The sequence below is a fragment of the Labrus mixtus genome, chromosome 13 (assembly GCF_963584025.1).
Source record: "Labrus mixtus chromosome 13, fLabMix1.1, whole genome shotgun sequence".
Classification (NCBI taxonomy): domain Eukaryota; kingdom Metazoa; phylum Chordata; class Actinopteri; order Labriformes; family Labridae; genus Labrus; species Labrus mixtus.
In genome coordinates, this window is record NC_083624.1 from 6538811 (window position 1) to 6562396 (window position 23586).

At 39.9% G+C, this 23586-nt stretch overlaps 1 protein-coding gene across 8 annotated transcripts in view; it reads right to left on the reverse strand.

The window, feature by feature from the left end:
* The window catches only part of sytl5 (synaptotagmin-like 5), a 48612-nt gene that overhangs the window by 21490 nt on the left and 3536 nt on the right, over positions 1-23586 (reverse strand). For 4 of the 8 annotated variants that reach the window (XM_061053409.1, XM_061053402.1, XM_061053403.1 and 1 more), the window contains 8 exons: positions 5352-5444; positions 4308-4438; positions 3998-4213; positions 2358-2470; positions 2173-2269; positions 1246-1386; positions 713-821; positions 456-585 (listed from right to left, as the gene is read on the reverse strand). In XM_061053409.1, the coding sequence (XP_060909392.1) occupies positions 456-585; positions 713-821; positions 1246-1386; positions 2173-2269; positions 2358-2470; positions 3998-4213; positions 4308-4426 (925 nt within the window). In that variant the 5' untranslated portion in view covers positions 4427-4438; positions 5352-5444. Of the gene's footprint in view, positions 1-455; positions 586-712; positions 822-1245; positions 1387-2172; positions 2270-2357; positions 2471-3997; positions 4214-4307; positions 4444-5351; positions 5445-23586 lie in introns of all 8 variants that reach the window. The other 4 variants (XM_061053404.1, XM_061053405.1, XM_061053407.1 and 1 more) reach the window with 2 other exon arrangements.

Genomic DNA, 23586 nt, shown 5'->3' on the forward strand with positions numbered 1-23586 from the left:
ATCCAATGGAATGACAACATCCACAAAAGAGAGGAGAAGAACATACTGACGAACAGAAAACAGAATGCAGACGTTTAATTAGAGCACGGAGATCGTAGAGGTCGCGTGCAGACACTTTAGACAGTCACTGTATAAACGTCATTCTCTTTCTATTGGCTCGAGGTGAAATCTCCGGAGTATATGCTGCCGCGTTCAGACATCAGCTCACTCGGATTTTCTGCTGATAAAATACTAGAGGTCTGGAGGAGAAACTCCGGGTAAAGTCTGCGGGAAAAATGCGTCTGTTTGCGTTCACACAAAGAACCTCCGGGTAGACTAATCTCTGGAGTTTTTCAGGAGATTTCTGTATGTGTGAAAAGGGTTATAGAGACAAGAGCATGAGTCTGTTTGCCTCAATGTGGAGCAAAAACAAAATATTGCAAAGCCAAAGTGTGGGTTGTAGCAGTCAGAGGTACCTGATGACACCGAAGCCTTGGACACAGAAATGGTCGGGGCGCCTGGAGACTTCCTGTAGTACGCCGGTGCTTTTTTCTCAGGTGTGCTGTCACTGGAGTGTAAACTGGTCACACTCTCCGCTCCATCAGGCTGTGTGCAAACACAAAATTCACACGCCAAAAGCTACTTAAATAATACAAATATATGAAATTATAATTGTTTCCCCCCCCCCAAGTGTGTTACTCTGATTTTTTTGTTTTGTGAATGAGTTGCTGACCCTGACCCTCCGGTTGTCGTTGGAAGTTTGGGATCGGTCAGCAGGCTGGGATCGCAGGTTGTTAGGGACCGTGGGCAATCCTGAGGACTCCAAGGCCAACGCACCGCCCCTGAAAACCAGAACAAAACTAGTTAAACACTGGTAACAATTTGTCTTTAATCAATAATAATAATAATAATAACAATATATAATAATAATTCCAATATTTCCCAGTTTTGGATCAATAAAGTAATTATATTCTATTCTAATAAATACTGTTAATTCAAGTCTAGCAATGTCCCACCCCTCCACCCCTAAAATCCTGGAAAAATTAGATTTCTTCCACCAACATTAAGTAATTTGATAAAAATAATGTGATTGAGATTTTTTTTTTTTTTTTACTGTGAATTTCATATAATTTTAAATATTTTTATTGCATGTTTTCTTCAGTCATCCTTGAAGCCTGTAATTCCTTACTTTTCAAACTGAAATAAACTCTGTAGATACTAATACAATACCTCGACAGTGCTGAGAACGGGAATCAATCTATTCACCTGTTTGTATGTAGAGTGGTAGACGAGCGAACACTGAGTAGGCTCTGAGCATCTCCATCTGACAGGGATTTAGAACTCGGACTGTCGACTCCATTCTCTGGCTTTAAGGTTGATCGGGCGCCTTTTTTATCCATCTTCCTTCTACACACAGACACACACACACACACACACAACAGCGATATTAAGTATTATTACAAAACCCTAACACTGTGTCACTTAAGTCAACAGGTTAAAACCCATCGAGAAAACACACCGTAGTTAGGGATGGAAGCCCTGTTTATTATTTTATTGCAATCATAAGATTAGAGTTTTTTGTCTTTTTGTCACTTTCATGAAAAACGTCGGTCAGTTTGTCACCAACTTTTCTCCGGCTGAAACACCTCCACGTGTGTTCATCATATTGAGTTCTGACAACACTGATGAAGATGTAAAATATGTAATCTATTCGCTCTCTGAGTGGTTCAACATAATTCATTTAAGCACAAGATGCCGGAGACAGTTTCTAATGTTGCACAGTCATTCCAATGTCGAAAGAAATTATTTAAAGTCAGAGGGTGTTCTGTAGCCGCCCTGTTAAAGCACATTAAAGTATCCTAATTTCTTCATTTTATTAGAGGCGTTTTGCCTAAATGGCTTTTTTTTTTGTGTGACTCACTGTGATGCCTTCAGGAGACAATAGAGTGAATTAGGATGAGGAGTGATGTTAGAGAGCACAATCCAATTACTGCTCTGTTGCTTTACTAAATGTATTTTCAAAAGATTTATGGTTTCTGATAAATCGGATGATCATCCACTTGACCTTTTTAACGTCATGTACTGAACTCAAGTCTTAAACCAATGACATTTTCTTTCCATTTGTGGTTTTTCATGGTGTTTCTTTAAGTATCCTTTTTTGATTGATTGAGCGGCTTCGTAAACTGTACTTACCCTTTCCTGAGCACTCCAGTTCTCTTGGATTTAGGAGTGTCGGCTCGGTCTGATTCTGATGCGGCCGACAGGTTTTCTGTCGACTTTTTTGAAAAAACTTGTGACGGAAGAAAACAAAAGGAACCCATTAAGACTGTTTTCAACTAACTTGGTTTACATAACAAGCTTAACAGAGTGTAACTCACTAATAGGGCTGCTAATGATCGTGTGTTTGATCACATCGCTGCACGCCACTTCCTGCTCAAAGCGCTTGGACCGCTCCTCAAGGAACCATTCTCCTGTTACCACCTTCAGCTCCCTGCAACAAACAACATTCACATATAACTGGGAGCTCAATGCTACAACATGCCTGTAGTGTTGTTATTTTCCTCCTAGACTGCCGTGTCTTTTTGTGTTTCATTCTGTACCAGCGGGCTCCATGCGTAGGTGTTGGAGCGAGACTTTCTTTAAGAAGAAAGTTGAAAAAAGTTTTAAAAACAGAAAACAATATCTTATGGAGCATAGTGTGTTTATTTAGAATAGGGCAGAAGTGGCTCCCCCCTACCTGTCTGAGCTCCTCCACCGGCACTCTCCGGTCTGCGGATGCAAACCTCCTGCCCCCCCCCCACCCCCTTGCAGGAGAAACTATCAGTCCTGGGGAGACAGGGCTTTCTCCATTGCTGCTCCCACCCTCTGGAACTCACCCCCAAAAAAACATCCGAGACTCCCCCACACTCCCCTCCTTCACCTCTTCATCATCACTGCCTACAACCACTAACTCCTTTTAGTTTTCAGGAAAGCGCTATATAAAACTAATGCATTGTTATTATTAATAATAATAAATATGCTATCATTGTTTTCCCTGGAGGTAATCAGCCTCTTAAATCCAAAATAAATGCCAAATGTGTGTTTTCTTGTATTAAAACAAAGCTGGGCAAACACGATGCTCCATTAAGCACCTGCAACCTGCATGCATTAAAACAAGACCCTGAAAACGGTGAATTCAAAGTAGTACAGTACAGATTGACCTTACGAAAGAATGCACTGGAGGAACGGGTACAAACTGGAATGAACTAACTCCTCAACCTGACTCCTTCTGTTTTGATGTAATTGGCCTGTTTTGTTTTGTTTTGTGTGTGTAAGTCTGTGCTTTTTTTCCTTCTTTTTCTGTGCTGTATAACACGTAAAGATTCAATAAAAACTGAGTTTAAAAAAAACAAATAAAAAAGTAGTACAGTAGTTCTTACAGTTTTCGGTTTTCTGCTGTCTTTGATATAAAAACTTGGTCTCATATGGGTTGTTTTGTTGGGTTTTTAGTTTATTATTTTGGGTGAGTCATCTAAAAGATCACAGCTTTGAAACCCCCTCAGCTCCACAAAGACAAACAAACATGCATGGAACTTTCTCCAAAATGACTTGAAAATGGCGAATCTCATTTCGCTTGAAGCCTTTGGCCTCGGTCTTAAAAGATAAAAAAAAACGCGAGACAATCGGACAGTGCCTGAAGTGTTTCTGAATTGTAATCTGTGATCAAGATTCTGCACTTTATCTGTAAATCAATTTTGCACATTGTTAATAAATATTGTTAATGCACATAGATAAAATCTCTTAAATTATTGTGTTTGTAAACTGTCTCTTTATCATGTAATGTTGCCCTCTTGGCCAGGTCACCCGTGTGAAAGAGATCCTGATCTCAATGGGTTATTTACCTGGATAAATAAAGGTTAAATAAAAACAAAAAAATAAAAAAAGACAAACAGGGACAGACGTGGTATCATAAACCCTCTAATCCAAACCATATGGAGTCCATTTCGAGTTTTTGGTCCCCGCTGGCAATCACACTTACGAGATCTTGGCACAGACGTTGCATTTCCAATTCCGAGATGTGGGAGCCTTAACGCGGCACTCGCTGCACACGCGCATCTGACACTCGTCGCACAGATCACCGCGGTCGAAAATCAGTCCCAAGTTCTTCAGGCAGCGAGCGCACTGCCGCTCCCCCAGCTCGTGCGGTCGACACGAGCCTTTCCGTTTGATCTCCAGCAGCTCATTCTTCAACTTCCTGCAGGACAGAAAAAAAGAACACATTACGGGATGAGAAGAAACCAAAACAAACAGAGAAATGCAAGATTAAACGGTGACGCTGAAGTCCTCACCGTATCCTCTTCTCCTCTCGTTTCCTCAGTTTCTCGTCTTTCTGCAGCACCTTCAGGATCATCTCTCGTTCATGTTCCAGCAGAAAGGAGAGGTTCAGATCCTCCCCGATCTCCTCCATTGGTCCCTCAGTCTACACTTAGCAAATAAAATAAATCAGTCAAGCAAAGACGCTGCACACAGAGGACGTAAGCTGTTCTTCGAGTAATGCTCTGTCTTTTATCAGACGTCTAACTTTATTAGTTAGATGCATCCCTTCCTTTTATTCATTTTATTGCTTTTAACCTTTTTATCTTTCTCTTCTTTAAATGTGTTAGCCTTTAAATGTATCCCATCCTGTCTTCACTTTACTGCTCTTAGTCTTTTTATATTCCTACTGTAATGGAATAATTCTGTTTACTGTCGAGGACACATTTTACTCACAGCTCGCTTGAGAAATGCTACAATCATTTAATACGTAATATTCCTGTTTTGTCTTTACCCGAGGATGACGGTTTCTCACAAATAGCTAAATATCAAAGATACTCAGACTTGAAGTTTCCTTGACATTACTGTTGTGCGGCGTGTTAAAATGTGTGATGAAATGTATTTGATATTTGACTGCGCCTGTATCTGCAATCCTTATATAGGCATGAAGGTTTTTCTGTGAAGCATGTGTATATAAACCCGAGCATATTGTGATTACTTCGAGCTTTCCTTCAGACTGTATTGCCACTCTGAACCAATGTCCTGTTTATCCCTTCTTTTTATCTCCATTCTGTGTTTACAGCCTGTGATGTGATGTCGTCCCACTCTCCATCAATTTTCATTTTGTTCTCTCCTGGTTGATTTTAAACTAGTTGTCCTTCATTGTACTGAACTGCCTCTCCATACCTGCCTGTTGAATCTATATTATTCCTGTTATTTGCATTTTTACAATTTTGCCCTCTCTGTTGATCTCTGTTCTGTTGTCGTGTTGCTGTATTTGTAAACATTTCTTTTTAAAGGTGGTATATAAATAAAGCTATTATTATTATTATTATTATCTCTGCTCTGTTTGAACTTACCGGGGTCCCTCCAGTGTCCCCTTCTGCGATCTTCTGTTAGTTGGGGGGGGGGGGGGGGGGGGCTGCAGATAATTAGGACCTGACTCAGGAAACCTGCATGGAGTCAAAACAGACACAAGGGAAAGAAATATTTAGAGATGTCTGCCATTTAACAAAATCTATGCTTATCTTTCGCTAGTGTAAGAAGCATTAATTACAATATGAAAAATGATTTTTAGGGGTAACAAGGGGGAGGGCACTAATAATTGGTGGATATATTTGACAGCTCGGCAACAGCTTAACGACCTCCCAATTAGGCTGCAAGCCTGACATTCAGAGAACGACACCCACATTTCTCAACTTCTATTAGCCGAGCTCTACCTCTCCTCTCTTCACATACTTGTTCTAATTATCTGGACACCTGCATGTCGGTGCACACAGACAGATAACATTCAGTTATAAAGTGCTTTTTGTTCAAAGAGTGAAGTCATAGGGGTAAGGCAATGTAAGTCTGTCGGTCCAACACTGTTTCAAACAATACAATTATTCTGCTGATGAAGTGAAGATGATGCAGCTAGTTGGAGTTTCCCTGACTGTATTTAGCCATGAAGTTGACAGTTTTGTATTTAAGTGAAATATCCAGGACAACTATTGTCTACTTTTTTTTTTTTATCAAGCATCCAGATCATCATATTAGCATCAAGCTGAAAGCAGAAGTAGTGGCCAATTAGAAAACCTTACAGAGCTGCTGGTATTCAAATTCAAAAAACTTTATTTGTCCCCGGGGGGCAATTCAAAAGCACACAGAGCAGTAAATGAACAACAGTGCAGGTAGAACGAAACATTTTAAACCTAAAATATAAAGTGTCAATTTAAATACAACTTAAAGCTTAAACTTAAAATACAAAATATAAAAAGAGTAGATATAAGTGGACAGTGATCGGACTAACAGATGTAAACAGATGTAAACAGAACTATGTGCAGTAAACGAGAAATAAATATATATATACAGAGGTATGAGCAAGTAGGCAAATACTAAATGATAGTTATAAGGTGTATAGCTGTAGACTCTCATGTTGTCTCTTGTCTGAGAAGAATATCTTCTTAAAAGACAATGACATAAGGACTGTAGGAAGATAGGGATTGAACAACATGAGCTATGGCTGCCTTGATACAAAGGGACAGGGTAAAGCAGTGAAAATGTCACTACTGGCCGTGCTATTTAAATGTTAAGTGGCTCTGAGATCTCCTGATGCCACGGCTGCTCGGAGAAATTCTGAGTTTAGAATGCAATAAAGGGACACACACTCTGAACACACACTGAACACACACACTGAACACACAAACACTTAGAGGCTTTATGTGTGATTTTTTGATCCAGCAGATGTCGCCCTTGAGCACCAGCATGAAACCAAAACAACTTGCGCTGCATTGTTGTGTTAGCATGCTAATGCTAGCGATCTTTATTATGCTCGTATCTTCACACTGCATGTAAATTTACCTGAAATGAGCGTGATCTAGAAACACAGTTAAGCAGTGAGTACAGTATGTTATTCTTCTTTTCTCTAGTCCCTCAATTAAACAACTTTTATACACGAGGGGAGGAGTCAGCCGGCCGTCCGGACGATGTAAACAAACTGAAGATAGGACTCTGAAAACTCTGAAAACATCACAGACAGTGGGACTCGAGTGTTACACCCATTGTAGACAGTCATGACTCACAGAGTTATTTTCAGAGGAGATACTTGATTTACATATTTAAGTGTGAAAAATCACATATTAAGCCTTTAAGACTGAACACGTACACACCTAGGTCGCTGGGTTGCCGAGGTCCCCTGTTGGTGAATGTGAACTGACACCTTAAATCCCTGTTAGATAAGTGCACACACACACACACACACACTGTCATCAAACTAACTGCTGAACCAGATCAAGTGAACTGATGTGTAAAAAAAAAATGGTTTGCACAGAAATAGGTTTTTTTCAGCAGGTTTCCTAAAGATGAGAAACTAAAGGGAAGAAATCTGCCAGTGCTCACGGAAAATGATGTTGGGAAATGAGAATTGAATGGAGTGGAGGGATCTGCATAAGGCCACACCAGCCTCCTTCAGTCCTTATTCATCACTGTCTCTTTCATCCTCACCCTTTCTTCTCTCGCCTCTTCCCTTCACTTTACATGAATTAGCACTAATGAACCGGCAGACATCGCCTCAGCTTCATTTGCAACACAAAGCACATCAGTGATTTTGGCATATTAAGATGAACTGCAGCTGCATTGTGACCAACGCATTAAACGTGAGGTGTGTATTCAATATATTAAGTTATGTTGTTTTTAGAGCCAATATTAGCAAATGAAGCTAATATCGGTATCGGCTCATTTTTATCTCCGATATGCGACCATGTGATTAGATTTATTCACCAGTCAAATCGCATTTCATTTAAGTAGCACTATATTACACTAGCAGTTCTCTTTCTGACTGTCACCAGCAGAGGGCGCTGTATGGATTAAGACGCGCATGATCACCCTCCAGAGTGTCGAGCGGTGATGCACGTTCATGCTCAGTCACTTTCCAGTTCAGTGACCATGTTGTCTTCGTAAATATATCTTTTCCGCAAGTGTTTGAAAACTGCATTTGAGGGATCAAAAAATATTTATATCTATTTCTACAGATCAAAGATAGATCTAAGATGGATATCGGCCGATATATCGGTATCTCCCTAATATAGATATTGTATCGGCCCAAAAAATCCCACATCGGTCGGATGTATGTTTTATAGATACCTTTGCATTAAAACGATTTGTCATGATTCGGTTTCTTATTTTGTAGATTTTCAGAGGTTTTTTTTGTATCTGCAATTGGGTCCACCTCCTTTGTTTCTTCAACCAATCGTGACACGATTCACACTGCTTAATATAGCCGTAGTTAACCAAGTTTTTATGACTTCACTTGGAGCAAAACGTACCCGTACAGTTACATGCTAACATCATCAACCTAAATGGCTCACATTGACAGCTAGCATGCTGATTAACCATGTTCACGATCATACTTCAGTTTGCAAAACAATGCTATGTAAACTGCCCTTCAGTGTAACCCCCATTCAAACACATTCACACACTAATGTTGATGCCAAGGAGCTATGTGAGGGTTTGACTGGTCCAAGGACACCTCGACATGTGGACTGCAGTAGGATTCGATGCCAGTGTTTCAGATTGTGAGTTGACCAACTCTCACCACTGAGCCGCAGCTGCCACAAATGTCCGTCCAACATTTCACTGTAAACCATCCAAGAGTTGCTGAGATCTCTAAGTCTTGCCCTGCCATGCCCAGAGACAGTGAGGTAGAACTTTTCTGACTATTTCTAACTAAAACTGACAGTTCTCCTCACACAACAAACACTGACACAGAGCTACAGTCATAGACCTAAATGTTCCTGCAACATTTAGACAACACAGCTATCTTATTCTACAATTCACTTTATCCAAAGCGACGTATATCAGAGAGTAAGAACAACACAAGCGAGGATCTAGAAAAAAAGGGAACAATGTCAGTAAGAGCAAACGATCAGCTTTGAGTCTGATTGGACACACAGGTGCTGACAGGAAGTGACCAGAGGCAAAGCACAACATTGAGGGCAGTTCTTGAGAGCTCTAATCAGTATAGAAACCATCTTATAAGTCGTCGTTATCAAACAAAAACCATCGTCATTACCATCATCATCATCAATAATATGGAGACCATCATCATTAAGTTAGTAGGTATTCATGAAAGAGCTGGGTCTTTAGCTTTTTCTTAAAGGTGCAGAGGGACTCTGCAGATCACATGGAGTTTGGAAGTTCATATATTAGTTATATTAGTAAGTAGGTGTGTGATATACTAATAAATGTCAGGTTACAGCATCACATTAAATTCTGGCAGCCATGCCATACTTGGTCAACAACATATATAAAGTGAAACTAACATTTAGAAAGCCTCAATAACATTATAGTTCCTCATCGAGAGATCAACACTCTGAGTTGTTGTGCACATTCTCAGAGTTTAAACTGTGTGCTGCAGCAGGCGGGGCGTGGTGTCCTCACAAAGCCCTCCCTGAGTACACACAGCACACATTCCCACTCCTGCTCGCTCTGTCCTGAGCAAACAGAGAGAGAGGAGACGGTTAAACTTTGACTCCTGAGCCGAGGAAACGCACTCTCTTCTTCATCCTCGCTCTATTACCGTAGCTCGAGGGAAAACAGCGCGGTGACTCACTGCTTTCTTCAGAGTGCGGGGAAGGTTTTCATCTCTTCCACCATTCAACATTCATGCTGTTCAAACTAATAACGTATCATTCATCCCAGAGTCCATCCTCTGCCGGGGACATCTGATCGCTAAACCACTTTGTGGTCTAGTTTGTGTTTTTTGTAACTCTGTGGCATTTCAGCACCAGTCGATGTGGTGTTTGCTGCAGGTGGTCTGGCTCACAGACAGCACGATCAATCAGTCAATTAAAGACCGCAGGTGTGCGGGGAGCAGCCGGGCTCCAGTTGGTAGAAAAAAAGACTAGAAGACACGGATGAGAAACGATCATGTGAAATGCAAAATGCAGAAAGTCATTACTGAATCCCGGTGTAAATATGACTTCTAAAGGACCTATGTTTATTACAGGCGAGGCGTTCAATTGCGCTCTGTTGGAAAAATGTATGTAGTTCCTCTCTTGGACGTTGGTTAAAAGAATTATCAGCAAGTCTGGCTCTTGAAAAATTTACATATATAGTCAGGAAGAAAGCTTCAGAATTTGTTAAAAATGCTGACTTGGACAAAGTACTGAAAGCATGAATGTGAACTGTTACTAGTGCGAGAAATATGTGTCAAATGTGACTGTTTATGTTTATTATGTCACTTATTTATTTTTTTATTTGTATTGTACAAATTACTTTTATTATTCTTGTGTTATCGAGATACTGCCACATGTTCTATTTTGGGAGGGTTGTTTTATGTCATACTTTTGTTACATGCATATATATAGATTTGTCTGCAATCTTTGCTCTTTGCTGCTGTAACAATGTAAATGTCCCCATTGTGAGATAAATAAAGGATTCTCTTATCTTATCTTACATATATTGTGCATGTCCTGATAAATGTGAAATTCAATAAAAATATGTTTATAAAAAAAAACATGACTTCTAAAGAAACCAAGGTCACATGATGCCTTCACAACAGCTTCAGTTCTTCTGCTCTCAGTCCTAAACGGACTCTGATTAAAACTTTTAAAAGTTTGAAAGGCGAGAAAACACTGAAGCATTCTGCAAATACCTTTGTTTGGATTAGGCACGCTTCAAAAGATTTTTAATGCCCTTACTGTTAACAAATCTACAAGTAGGCTTTTGTCCCGTTAAGCGTGCATTTCTTTGTTACAGACTTCAATTACTGTTGTATAAAAGACACATCACTGAGCCACACCGCTACACTGACAAACAAACATGGCCACTATAGTTAAATGAAATCTTTTGTACACTATCCTGCTGATGGACTTTCTAGAAGATTGGTTGAATTTAAATTATTTTGTATGTGATAGGGATGATGCAATTTAACACATTTAGCACAGAGCGTTCAGTGCTAATGCTAATTTCTAACTCTTGAACCAAGAGTTCACTACATAAGACTTTAGATGAGAAAATAAAAAACTACCACAATAAAACAATAAATACATGAACATAAAAATTGTTTTCAACGATACTTAATTAGAGATATGGCTGACTAAGTATCCTGATATATTTGAGTGAGGAAAATATCATTTCATATTCACAGTTTTGACTATAACTATCCCCCCCACCAATATCTTTGCCGCCACCCAGATAGGAAATCGATGATCTAGACACTATGCTGCTAAAAAGGCAATTTCTACTCAGGTTGGAGATCTTAAATATTCAGAAGGAACTAAAGTTTCTTGGAGTTTATAGCCTAAGACAATAGGTAGCCTACATTAGAAATATTACAACAATAACACATATTTATCAAATAACCATGACTTTAATCTTTGAATGTAGTTTTGTTAACTCTAATAATTTTTAAGGCAATTGCATAGCTTTACTTTTTAACATCTCAACATGATTTCATAAAGTTTGCTTCTGTGGTTTAACCAACAAACATCTGCTGTCCTCCTCAGGTGCTTATTGCATGCATTGTTTTGACATTTCTATTTAATCAGAACACCTATAGGTGTAAGTAAGAGGGGATGGCCATTAGTTTTAAAGAGTCTTGGTGAATGGGATTTGGCAATTTGAGCATTACGTTGTAATTCTGAGGCTGTTAAATTAAGTTTTTAATTAATTTAATTTAATTTAATTTAATTTAATTTATTTTCCTTCTCTGCAATGACAGGAAAATAAAATCTGTGATTAACTAGAAACAGCCCCTCAGAGTCATTGAACATAAAATGATACGTCTCAATATAAAGAGATTATCGCACAGCCCTGCATACTAAATGTATTCTCCCCAGACATCCCCTTCTCCTTCAACACTTTGCAGTTTGCACTCTGCCTCGGCTCATATTTCTGCCTCCTGTTCACTCTTCACTCCTTAACTTCAGAGTGATCTCAGCAGCATGGGCATCAGTTTCTCAATTCTGCTGAATCTCTGAATGTATCGCACACTTTTCCCCCTGTGAGAGAGTTAAAGTGGGATGAAGTTCAGGAGAACATTAGATGGTGTGTGGTGGGATTTTGCAGAAATGTGGGTCAACCCCAACTCCTTTTTTGAATTGAAAATTCATCAGCTTCCACTTTTTGCTTTAGCTTGTTATTTCAGAGCAGGTTGAGCCCAGATCTTTGACTCGAGATAGCAAGTTTTGGGGTTTTTTTGCCTTAAAGATAGCGAAAAAGAATCCGCCAGCAGCTAATTGACCTTGTGTCAGCATTTTCTACGGCTGTTGTTTTTCCTTATAATTTCCCCACGGCGCTGCATTCCTAGCATGAGCGCCGCCACACAACGTTGAAAGATGTATCCACGGTGTGAAGAGCAGCGGATCATTCATTAATTATATCGATTTTTGGCAGAAGCAGCCATCTGTCACCCCTCAATCCTGTCCAGATACAGTCTTATATGCATAAGGGTTCAGCTTTTCCTTTTAACGGTTTAACCCTTTACTACCCCTCTGTGGTTATTCACAGGATGCTGTACGCTCCCCTTCTGAATCATTAATGTGACAGCGAAGGCAGATAAAGTAATAATGATGGGCAGAGAGCGTCTCTGGTGACCATTAAACAGCAGGTCACTTCAACCCAGACAGAGAACTCCTTTTGCTGCTGCAGACAGCTGAGCCAATACAAGTCCACACTTCCTCCCAGTGTGGAAAACAAAGGTCAATAATGACACACTTTCTCACATGCTTACAATACTGCCGTGTCCACACACCAGAGGGAATAAAAACATACACTTATATAATATATCTCTGCTTTGATATCTTCAGATTTAACAAGCAGGTATATCTGACACTATAATTAATCTCCTATGTCGGGTAATTTAACCGTCTGGTGATGTTCTTTATTGTCCTTAATGTCCAAAGTTTTTCCAGTTAAATGCCAACAACAAGTATTGTCTGTGCCAAAAGCCAGATGTAACTTATTTCTCAACATCATGATTACTATGGAAGCGACTAGTGATCAGAATTCAAATGATAAAGCCAATTTGAAAATGAAAATGCATTAACAGAAATGCTTTTTAGTTTCAGAATATGGGTGTATTATTTGACTCAAAAATAAAATGATGATTAATTTATGTAATTTGCATTTTAGTTTTCAACTTCAAAAATGCACATTCTTTGACTAAAAGATTAACCCATCGTACTGCGCGTTCTGCCCGCTCGCCTCATAGACTGTAAATATGACGTTCGCCTGCCTGGGAGCTGGAGTCTGACGTCACTTTCCTGCGCCGTCCACTTTGCCATTTCATTTTCGAGTTGGTTTGAATTGTGAGAACTTTTTAGCACGGCAAGTTTGAAAACGAAAAGCCTGTTTTTTCTCGTCTTCATTTGAATGATGTCATACAATATGCATACATAGAGAGCAAAAGTATAATGCAAATTGGACGACTGAATATTCATTTTAAATATAGGTCAAATAATGCACCTACAGTATATTCTGAAAATGAAAACACGTTTCTGTTACTGCATTTTCATTTTCAAATTAGCTTTTTCATTTGAATTATGATCACTAGTCGCTTCCATAGATTACAGTCTAAAACCTTCTTAAATCACTGCAGTAAATACAGTGTGCCAAAATGATTTGTTACTTTGCAGGTTATAAAATAGCCCCTTACAAAAGCAGTTTAAGTCGTGCTTACAGAAACTACAGCGCCCAGTTGTTAAGAGAATCAGTATAATCATCAAGTTTTTTTTTTTTTTTCTTCAGACTGAGAGCCACAAACAACAATAAAGCACATCACCAGACTTATTCTAAAAACACAAATAATGGGTATAGTGTTACATTGTCTGTGTGAATGTGTGAATGCTAACAAGAGGAAAACATGGAAATCCTTCCAAACCCAACCTCGAATTCAACATCACTTGAATGCTTCTTCATCAAATTTTAACCACAGCTCTGTTTCATAAAACACAAGTATTATTTTGAAGTTTCTATTTCCTACCACATGATTAATGTTAGTCATATATTCCCTATATCATTTTGTAGTTTTTGGTCAGGTGGTGTACAGAGCATCTATCAGTTTCCTTTTTGCCTATTTTAATTGCACTTGTATCAGAGGGGTTCTCCATATCAATACATACTTGAGTCTCTGTCTCAGAATCAATATTGGAGAGGAAAACATTTTGAAAAAACTGATTGATTTGTGTTTCTGAAATTTCCAAAGGTTACCAATTAACCAAAAAAGGTTGAAAGATATACCAGACGCCGTGTATGTGCGCATCAAATGCTTAAAGTGTAACCGATGACCTGATTTATTCTAATTCTCTGTTTTGTCATTATTCATTTTTTTAAATCTATTTGATCTATTTTAGATAAAGTGCTGCATAAATAATGATATAATGTTTCAGTTATGATACAGCGTCTAGGATTCCAGAGTCTATAAGTGCAGTAGGAAAAGATGCTCTACAAATCAAAGTCTGACTTTTTTTTATATACAAACATTAATATTTTAGGACCAAGCAAACCCTTGCTGTATTTTGGCTCAGTGTGAGACACGACAGCAAACCAAGCCGGACTTTAAAGCCAGGCAGGGTATTTAATGGCCGAACTACTTCATGTACTGTAAGAGGGAACTCCAGGGGGAATCTGATGACAACAACAGATGTGGCTATGATCACAGCAGGGCAATGTTCAGCGGATATAAAATTCCATTGATTTTAAGTTTGAAGACAAGATGAGGCTCTTGAGATACATTTCTGCACATAAAAAAACCAGAGTCAGGCCAATCAGATTCACCAGCATGAACCTACTGCAGTGTGTAAACACACTCAGAAGCATCTTTCAGTGCTAGTAAGATACTGAGAAAGTTTCATACTACAATTCTACAATTCACTTAGCAGACGCTTTTATCCAAAGCGACGTACATCAGAGAGTAAGAACAACACAAGCAAGGATCTAGAAAAAAGGGAACAATGTCAGTAAGAGCAAACGATCAGCTTTGAGTCTGATTGGACACACAGGTGCTGACAGGAAGTGACCAGAGGCAAAGCACAACATTGAGGGCAGTTCTTGAGAGCTCTAATCAGTATAGAAACCATCTTATAAGTCGTCGTTATCAAACAAAAACCATCGTCATTACCATCATCATCATCAATAATATGGAGACCATCATCATTAAGTTAGTAGGTATTCATGAAAGAGCTGGGTCTTTAGCTTTTTCTTAAAGCTTCATAACGGATGCTGTTGTATTGTGAATTGTATTGTTTAAAAAAGTTGTTTCCAGCTTGCCCAGCTTATCTTAACTGAAGGGAAATGAAGCAAATGAAGCAACCGGGGGAAACTCAGCTGTGTATCTCTGTGCCTGTAATCCACTTCCTGAGATAGGATGCGTGAACCTGTGTTCACAGCGAGGTGAAATCAATAGGAAGTCATCTTCTTTTACAGAGAGCTAGAGATGAAATCTGGCTTGCAGGAGGGGAAACAGAGAGGCTTCTGGGAGAAGGCTGGGGCTGTGTTTAAGGCGAGGAGAAGACGGCACAGGCAATGACACATGACATGTTTGTCCGAGTGGAAAGTATCTCTGCCTGTGGGTACTGATTTATTTAAGTGGTGCCTTCTCTTCTTTTCTTTTTTATTTCTTCTGCTTGGTCGCTCTCTAACAAACAAATATATATATATATGTACACACACACACACACAACACCTCAGGGCAGATAACCTATCCGCACTCCTGCAGTGCACTAATGACCCTCTCTCCCAGTCTGGAAACCTGTCAGACACACAGTCAGTGCCAATCGAGCTATAGGAGCTGTCACCAAACAGACAAGTCACTCGTCTTCATCCCTTGGAGTCTCTGCACGCCTTGTCAATCAGAATCCAATTTGCAACCTTGATTTCTTGTTCAGCTCAAAGGTAATGAAGTAACATCAGACTCCAGGAGGAATAAGTCACCTCGCTTTGGGCTTGAAAACGTTGCATAGCGTTGACTTGGATTCTGTCTTCACCACGTTTGCCCTTTTTGTCTCCACGGCGAGGATGGTGTCACACTGCTGCTGAAATTGAGATTGCCAGAGAAGAGAAGCTACCAATCAACGCATCTTATCTCTGAACTTGCTATCTACAAATTGTCATGCTCAACTGAAGATAAGTTTTCACACAGGTAATTTAGTTTTAGTTCAGTTTTTTTAAATTGCAGGAATGAAAAGCCATTCTTGGTATTTTTTGGACACCAAAATCGACAGAAGCATTATACAGTATGTGCAGACAAAGCAGCATCCTCCGGTCTTGAAAAATGAAGTCAATGCGGAAGTGCAAAATCCTGCAGAATGCACATACACATGCATGGCAAGCCTGGTACAAAAAACAAAATAAGTCTGATTAGTTATTGTCATCACTGGCACACTGTACTGGGGGTGGCCCAGCTGATCCCGTCTCTACCTCGGAAGACGGGATCCCCCCCCCATTAACGCCTCTGCAACATTTACACTGAAGGCAAAACGTCAGTGGCATAAATATCACGGCTTGAAGCGACAGTATGAATAAAACCGTTGTTTGATTTACAGTCGTGTCTCCACAAGGGGTTAGGAAAAAAACAAAAACAGTTCAGGAATTTATCGCTTCCCCAATGCCCCCAGTCTTTAAAGTCTCCCCTGCTTTAAGGCCTCACTTCTGCCTGTCGGAGTTCTTTTTAACAACAAGAGCTACTGATTTTGACCACCACCATTGTTTCAAGCAATTCCAGTCCAACCATTAGTAACGTTTAAAACGCCGCCCTCACAGCCATAAAGCACACATGTCACAGCCACCGTAACATTACAAATCTCAGAGGAGCCGTCGTCGGTAATGACCTATCAGGCCTGGAGCCCCTCTCTGGTTCCCCGCTGAGCTCAACGGAGCAGAAAATAGGAAAAAGAAACACACCAACAGAGTTAGAGCCACTAAATCCTTATCCAGACCCTCCTCTCCTCCAGCTCTTCTCCACTATCTGTTAACTGAATAACCTCTCCTTCTGCATCATTCTTATCTGAAAGCTGTTTATCTCCCCAACACTGATTGGTTGTTTGTGTCATTTCACTCGCTAATTTAGAGAAAGAAAGGCAGCATGGGCTGAAGACAAAAGCTGACGTTGGAGCTGGGTGCAGAAGATAAATGATTGGTTTTGCTGGTTTTGTTGTTGGGTGTAACTGGGGGAATGAAAGAAGAAGACCAGGAAGACAATCCAAATGTGTAATGAATTCAGTGCTAGGTAAATGGTCTGACCTTGACATCTTAAGATTTTTATCTGTGTGAAAATCCCAGCACACCTCGGATCAAACCTCGACGTGTGAGAAATACAAAAAAAAGAACAAATGGCTGAAAACTTTGCTTCTCAAACAGCAGATAACACAGAAGCTAATCGTGTGATCTTTTCTTTTATCGAATGATTTTGTTCTGGAAAAAAAAATCTTCAAATTCTAAAAGCTGCTTTGAGAATGGCTGTATGACGTAATGCGATAAACTTACACATGATGAAAAAAAAGTCACCATATGCATCACCAAAAACCCCCTCAGAACATTTTCTTAACCCACTAAAGCCGTTTTCACATCTGCCCTCCGGATAATATCTAGATATTTACAGGAGGACTTCTCCGGAGATTCTCCCGACCTAGTCGTTCACATATGCTCCTCACAGCTGGAGACTATCCCTGTCAGAGGGGAGGGGGGGGCGGGGGATTTCCTGAGGTAAGACGTGACGTAAATAAACAACGCGGAAGTAGCGGCCGAAGCAACAGAGTCCGCTACACGACGTTATAATGAGAATATTTGTCTTTATATCAATGCTATGTGTAATCCAATGGAATGACAACATCCACAAAAGAGAGGAGAACAACATACTGACGAACAGAAAACAGAATGCAGACGTTTAATTAGAGCACGGAGATCGTAGAGGTCGCCTGCAGACACTTTAAACAGTCACTATATAAACGTCATTCTCTTTCTATTGGCTCAAATTGAAATCTCCGGAGTATATGCTGCCGCGTTCAGACATCAGCTCACTCGGGTTTTCTGCTGAAAAAATATTAGAGGTCTGGAGGAGAAACTCCGGGTAAAGTCTGCGGGAAAAATGCGTCTGTTTGCGTTCACACATAGCCTAAAGAACCTCCGGGTAGACTAATCTCTGGAGTTATTCGGGAGATTTCTGTATGTGTGAAAAGGGTTTAAGAGCTCAGACTGTTTATTTCACGATTCCCATACAAGAAGTTTTTCAATTATCCACAGAGGTCTTTTTCTTCTCCAAAAAAAATAAATGAATCTGATGCAAAAAGTGGTCAACTTGATGAATAAAAGAGTTTCATATTATATATTACTGACTCTACAAAACCCTTTGAGAGACGGGTTCTGAAAAAAACTGCAGCAAAATGCTCCAGATTTCAAATCATAGCCTTTCTGTCCACACCACAGATCGGGCTCTGTGAGAGGTTGCAGGTTTGTCTGGTAATTTGATATCAGTCAAATATTCGTTGCAGCGTAAAAAGGAATCAGTAGACATTCCTATTCCATGGAATGAAACATTGAAGATACTCTGAGAGATATTATCAACAGATTCACAGAAAAAGATGATGTGTGTTATTGATTTTATAGGAACATTTTGCACAGAACCTCTTCATGTTTTTTCAGCTGATTGCATTGAATATTTCTGTGTTGTGTTACTATACGAGCACTTGAATAACAAGAGACGAGAGGGTTTCTAGATCGAGGCAGGATCTCATTAACCCAGTTTCAGATGCGGCCTCCTATGCGGCTCTCTTCTTCTTCTTCTTCTTCACAGAGAGAGACGTCGGGGTTATAAACAGTTTCCTCCTGTTTCTCCCTTTACCAGCATGTCTGAATATTTCATAGCGCTCATTCGTGTTTAACTGATGCTCGTCTGCCACATTTTACTGCACTTTGTCTTTTGGATGCACTAGAGGCTAATGGAGAGAAGGGAATTCTTTGGAAGTGCTCGTGTGTGTTAGTATTAATCAGAGTGCAACAACTGAAAGTGTGTGTGTAATTTCAAGCCAAGTGGATGCGAGTGGATTTTTTTTGTTAACGATTGGCCCGGTGTTTGTTTTATTTCACTGTGATGTGCTGATGCATTAGTGGAGCTGCAGGACAGAAAACAAGACGCACGATGAAATTCAGTGTTTGGAGGACAGATGATGAGTCTTTGGGGGGTAGATGAATGAATAAAGATCTCACAGCTAAAACACAAACTACTGATAAGACAGGTCAAGAACAAGTCTGGATTAATGTCTTTAAAGGCTTTATATGCGATTTTTTGATCCAGCAGATGTCGCCCTTGAGCACCAGCATGAAACCAAAACAACTCGCTCTGCATTGTTGTGTTAGCATGCTAATGCTAGCGATCTTTATTATGCTCGTATCTTCACACTGCATGTAAATTTACCCGAAATGAGCGTGATCTAGAAACACAGTTAAGCAGTGAGTACAGTATGTTATTCTTCTTTTCTCTAGTCCCTCAATTAAACAACTTTTATACACGAGGGGAGGAGTCAGCCGGCCGTCCGGGCGATGTAAACAAACTGAAGATAGGACTCTGAAAACTCTGAAAACATCACAGACAGTGGGACTCGGGTGTTACACCCATTGTAGACAGTCATGACTCACAGAGTTATTTTCAGAGGAGATACTTGATTTCTACATTTAAGTGTGAAAAATCACATATAAAGACTTTAAAGAAAATATCTCCAGTATGAAGTGAAAAGAAAAAACATGAAGGATCGCCCCTTTCAGCTTCTGATTTCTCCTTTCTGTTTTTTTCCCAAATGCCGAGGGACTTTATTTGCTGAGATAGAGTTACACTGAGTGATTTTCAGGTGGCGTTCATGTTCATTCAAGCACAGCACTTGTTGTTGTTCTTCTTCTGTTTGAGCTCTTATTATCCCACATGTTTTAGAGCACACCTGATAAGGGACCAAACTAGTGCATCTGCTAAAAGCTAAATAAACAGCACGCAGCCAGGCACCAATATTTGGAGCACAAAATATTCTGACAGGAATGGCATCCTCATCAGCAATTACTGGATTATCACGTAGGATAGAGTGTCTGTTTAAGTGGCTTTCTTTTCGTCTGTTGCTGTTCTTTTTGTTGTCTTTATTATAATCATGTTAGTGTCTCTACTGTGTGATTTTCTCTGCCTGTGATAAATATATTTTAAAAAAAGGCTCTGTTTAAAGTTCACAGTTACACAAGAAACTCTGGAAGTAGCTGCCTCCTCGGCCCCTCTTTTTAATAAGGTCCTAACATTTATCAGCTGTAACTAAAGGCTTTAATAGGATTGATGAATAATGATTTATGGATTTGTTTTTCATACTTTAATGAGGATGACCCCTTCAGCTGGTGTGAAAGAAAGACACAAATAGGAGTTATTGAAAACTGCTCGTCTGGCAGTCAAACCGTCTCAGACAACCCTTCACTCATCACCTTTCCAATGTGTCCGACTTTTTCTGTACAACAATCCAACGTGCAGCATCTCGGATTTTAACTGTGCCTGTCAGTGTGGACATTTCTAACAACCACTCATCCTTTCCATCAAGGGATGATGCAACAACACGCCATGTGAACCTCTTCAAGCATAACAAAGCCTTTATGGTCTTCAGCCATGATAGCAGCTCTGTGAGGCTACACATTAAAAAACACACTGTTGATTTAATTTAATTTGTAGTTAGCATGCAAAGCAGGGCCGTTAGTACGATACATATTGTCATGATGCTGAGATGATTATACTGTAAATATTAGTGCATTGTAATGCAAGATCACACTGTTCTGATTGCATACATCTAAGGGTCGATCAATCAATATGTTCGGGGACAATTCCCAGACTTTAAGTCTTCATACACGCTCATAACTGACTTTATTATGATTAATCCACAGCAAAAGTCCTCATAAGAATTATTATAAGAAGAATAATAAGATGTAGTTTTGGGCCCTTTGTGCCTTCATTGTAGAGATAGGACAGTGGACAGAGTCGGAAATCAGGGAAAGAGAGCGGGGAACGGCATGTGGGAAAGGAGACACAGGTCGGACCCGAACTCGGCCCGCCCGCCCGCCCGGAAGACCACCGTCTCCACACACGGGGGCGCGCACACCAACCACTGCGCCACCAGCGCCCCAGGTGATAAACTTCTCATGAAAAGTGTCTTTTAGAAAGTGGTACTTTGTGTTTCAAAATTAAAAAAAAAAAAGAAGCAGTTTCTTGAACTGAGCAACAGACCTGCTTTAAGACAGACGTCCAAATAAACGGTCATGTCAAGAATAACCTTTCTAGTTGAATCCATCTAACAAAGGACTTCAAATATTCTGAAAAAAAGGGGTGCAGAGTAGCCGATAGCGGTTATGCCGCGTGCCCCATATGCAGAGGCTATAATCCTCATCACAGCTGCCATGGGGTTCCAAACTGTCCTGTCCCTTTGCTGCATGGCGTCCTATTCAATGAAGACAAAATGGCCAATAATATAACTGTAATGGGGCGCTGGTGGCGCAGTGGTTAGTGCGCACCCCATGCATAGAGGCTGTAGTCCTCAAAGCGGGCAACCCGGGTTCAAATCCAGCCTGTGGCTCCTTTCCCGCATGTCATTCCCTACTCTCCCTCCCTGATTTCAAGCTCTATCCACTGTCCTATCTCTCCATTAAAGGAGAAAGGAGGATATTATATATATATATATATATAACTATAACTATAAAAGAGCAAAAACTCTGGCATGTAGAGTTTAAAATTGATAATGCGGTCTAAATTCAAAACATTGAAGAGAGCCATAATAATAATAATAATAACAATAATAATAACAACCTAATCCCTGTTATTAGTGCAAAAAATATTCCAACAAAAACAGAATCATTTCACTTAATTTCCCTGGTTGGTTGTTTTTGCACAGTTTAAATTTTCTATTTGCACTTTACTGCCTTCAAATTGCCTTAGTTTTTGTATACTTTGGATATTTGTATATATTATTACTATTATTTTTATGGTTTAATGTTTAATTTTTATATTTTATTGTTGGCATTCATTGTGGACAGCAAATAAAGAATTTCATTGTACAGGGAAACATGTTTCCTACTGTGCACATGACAATAAACATTTTGAATCTTGAATCTTTTATTATGTAACATTGAAGCCGGGTGTTTCAAAGGATTCTTTACACTGAGTGATGTCACTAAAGCCGGCTTTAAGCTGTTCAAATATATTATTGATTAAACACCTCAATGTGCATGACTTGCCAACAATGAATCTGCTTAATGCCTATGTTTGATGAATGCTCTGCTGTGTGGACTTTTCCACAGAGCACACCCTGATCAGGATGATGCTGCCGCTGGTAAATAATGAAATAATGATGTCATAGTTAAATAAAAAGCATTTTTTTCCTCAGCATCTGGCATCCACACCTTTAGCCTAAATTACAGGTTGAAGGGTCCAATCATCCCATGCAGGTTATCCATCCCCCTCAGGTTTTAGCTCAACATCAGGAGCGCCCACAGATGCATGTGCCCATAACCACGAGAGGTTTTAGGAGAGTGACACATCAGCACCCCTCCCTGACCAGCAATCTATTACTCAACTGAGTCACTCCTCTCAGCGCTGCCTCCAAATTTCATTTCTGTTTTTTTTTCTCTCCCCCCCCCTCACACATCTGCAGTGTTGGTGTGTGTGTGGTCAGGTTTTCACTGATTGCCTGGCTGGGGGCTGTGATTGAACGGGGACGCCGTGTATCTTTGAGGCCACACGGGGCTATAGGCTGCATACCAAACGGATGGCTAGAGACAGAGCCATGGATAACAGAGAGTCATCATCAGTGAGTGGGAGGCAGGGAAACCCCACACAACACGGCACTAAAGGGATCAGATGCTATTCAATGCTGCAGCACAGAAGAGCTTTGTTACAGACTGTCGGGGCGTCATCAGAGTTAATTCAGTTATAATCATGCAGATTATTTAGTTTAATGAGATTATGTTCATTGACTAAACCAGAATCAATGAATGTCTGCGTAACACCATTCCTGTTAGGTCATTGTTGGTGCGAATACAAGGAAGTGGATAATGTCAATACGATGTATGTGAGGGACAGAGGAGGTGCTAACATTGCTTACCTATAAAGGTAGAGAGAAGTAACTACAGAAGCCTTTTCATCTTCCAATGGTTTCTATTAAAACACTTCTCATTCATGCAAATATGTCACCGTATGGCCAACATAATATGCAATGAAAAAAAACAGTAGCCTATAATAATTTCCGAAAAGATAATCTACAAAATGAATCTACAAGTTAAAGTCTTTATGTGTGATTTTCCACTCTTAAATGTAGAAATCAAGTATATCCTCTGAAAATAACTCTGTGAGTCATGACTGTCTACAATGGGTGTAACACCCGAGTCCCACTGTCTGTGATGTTTTCAGAGTTTTCAGAGTCCTATCTTCACTTTGTTTACATCGCCCGTACGGCCGGCTGACTCCTCCCCTCGTGTATAAAAGTTGTTTAATTGAGGGACTAGAGAAAAGAAGAATAACATACTGTACTCACTGCTTAACTGTGTTTCTAGATCACGCTCATTTCAGGTAAATTTACATGCAGTGTGAAGATACGAGCATAATAAAGATCG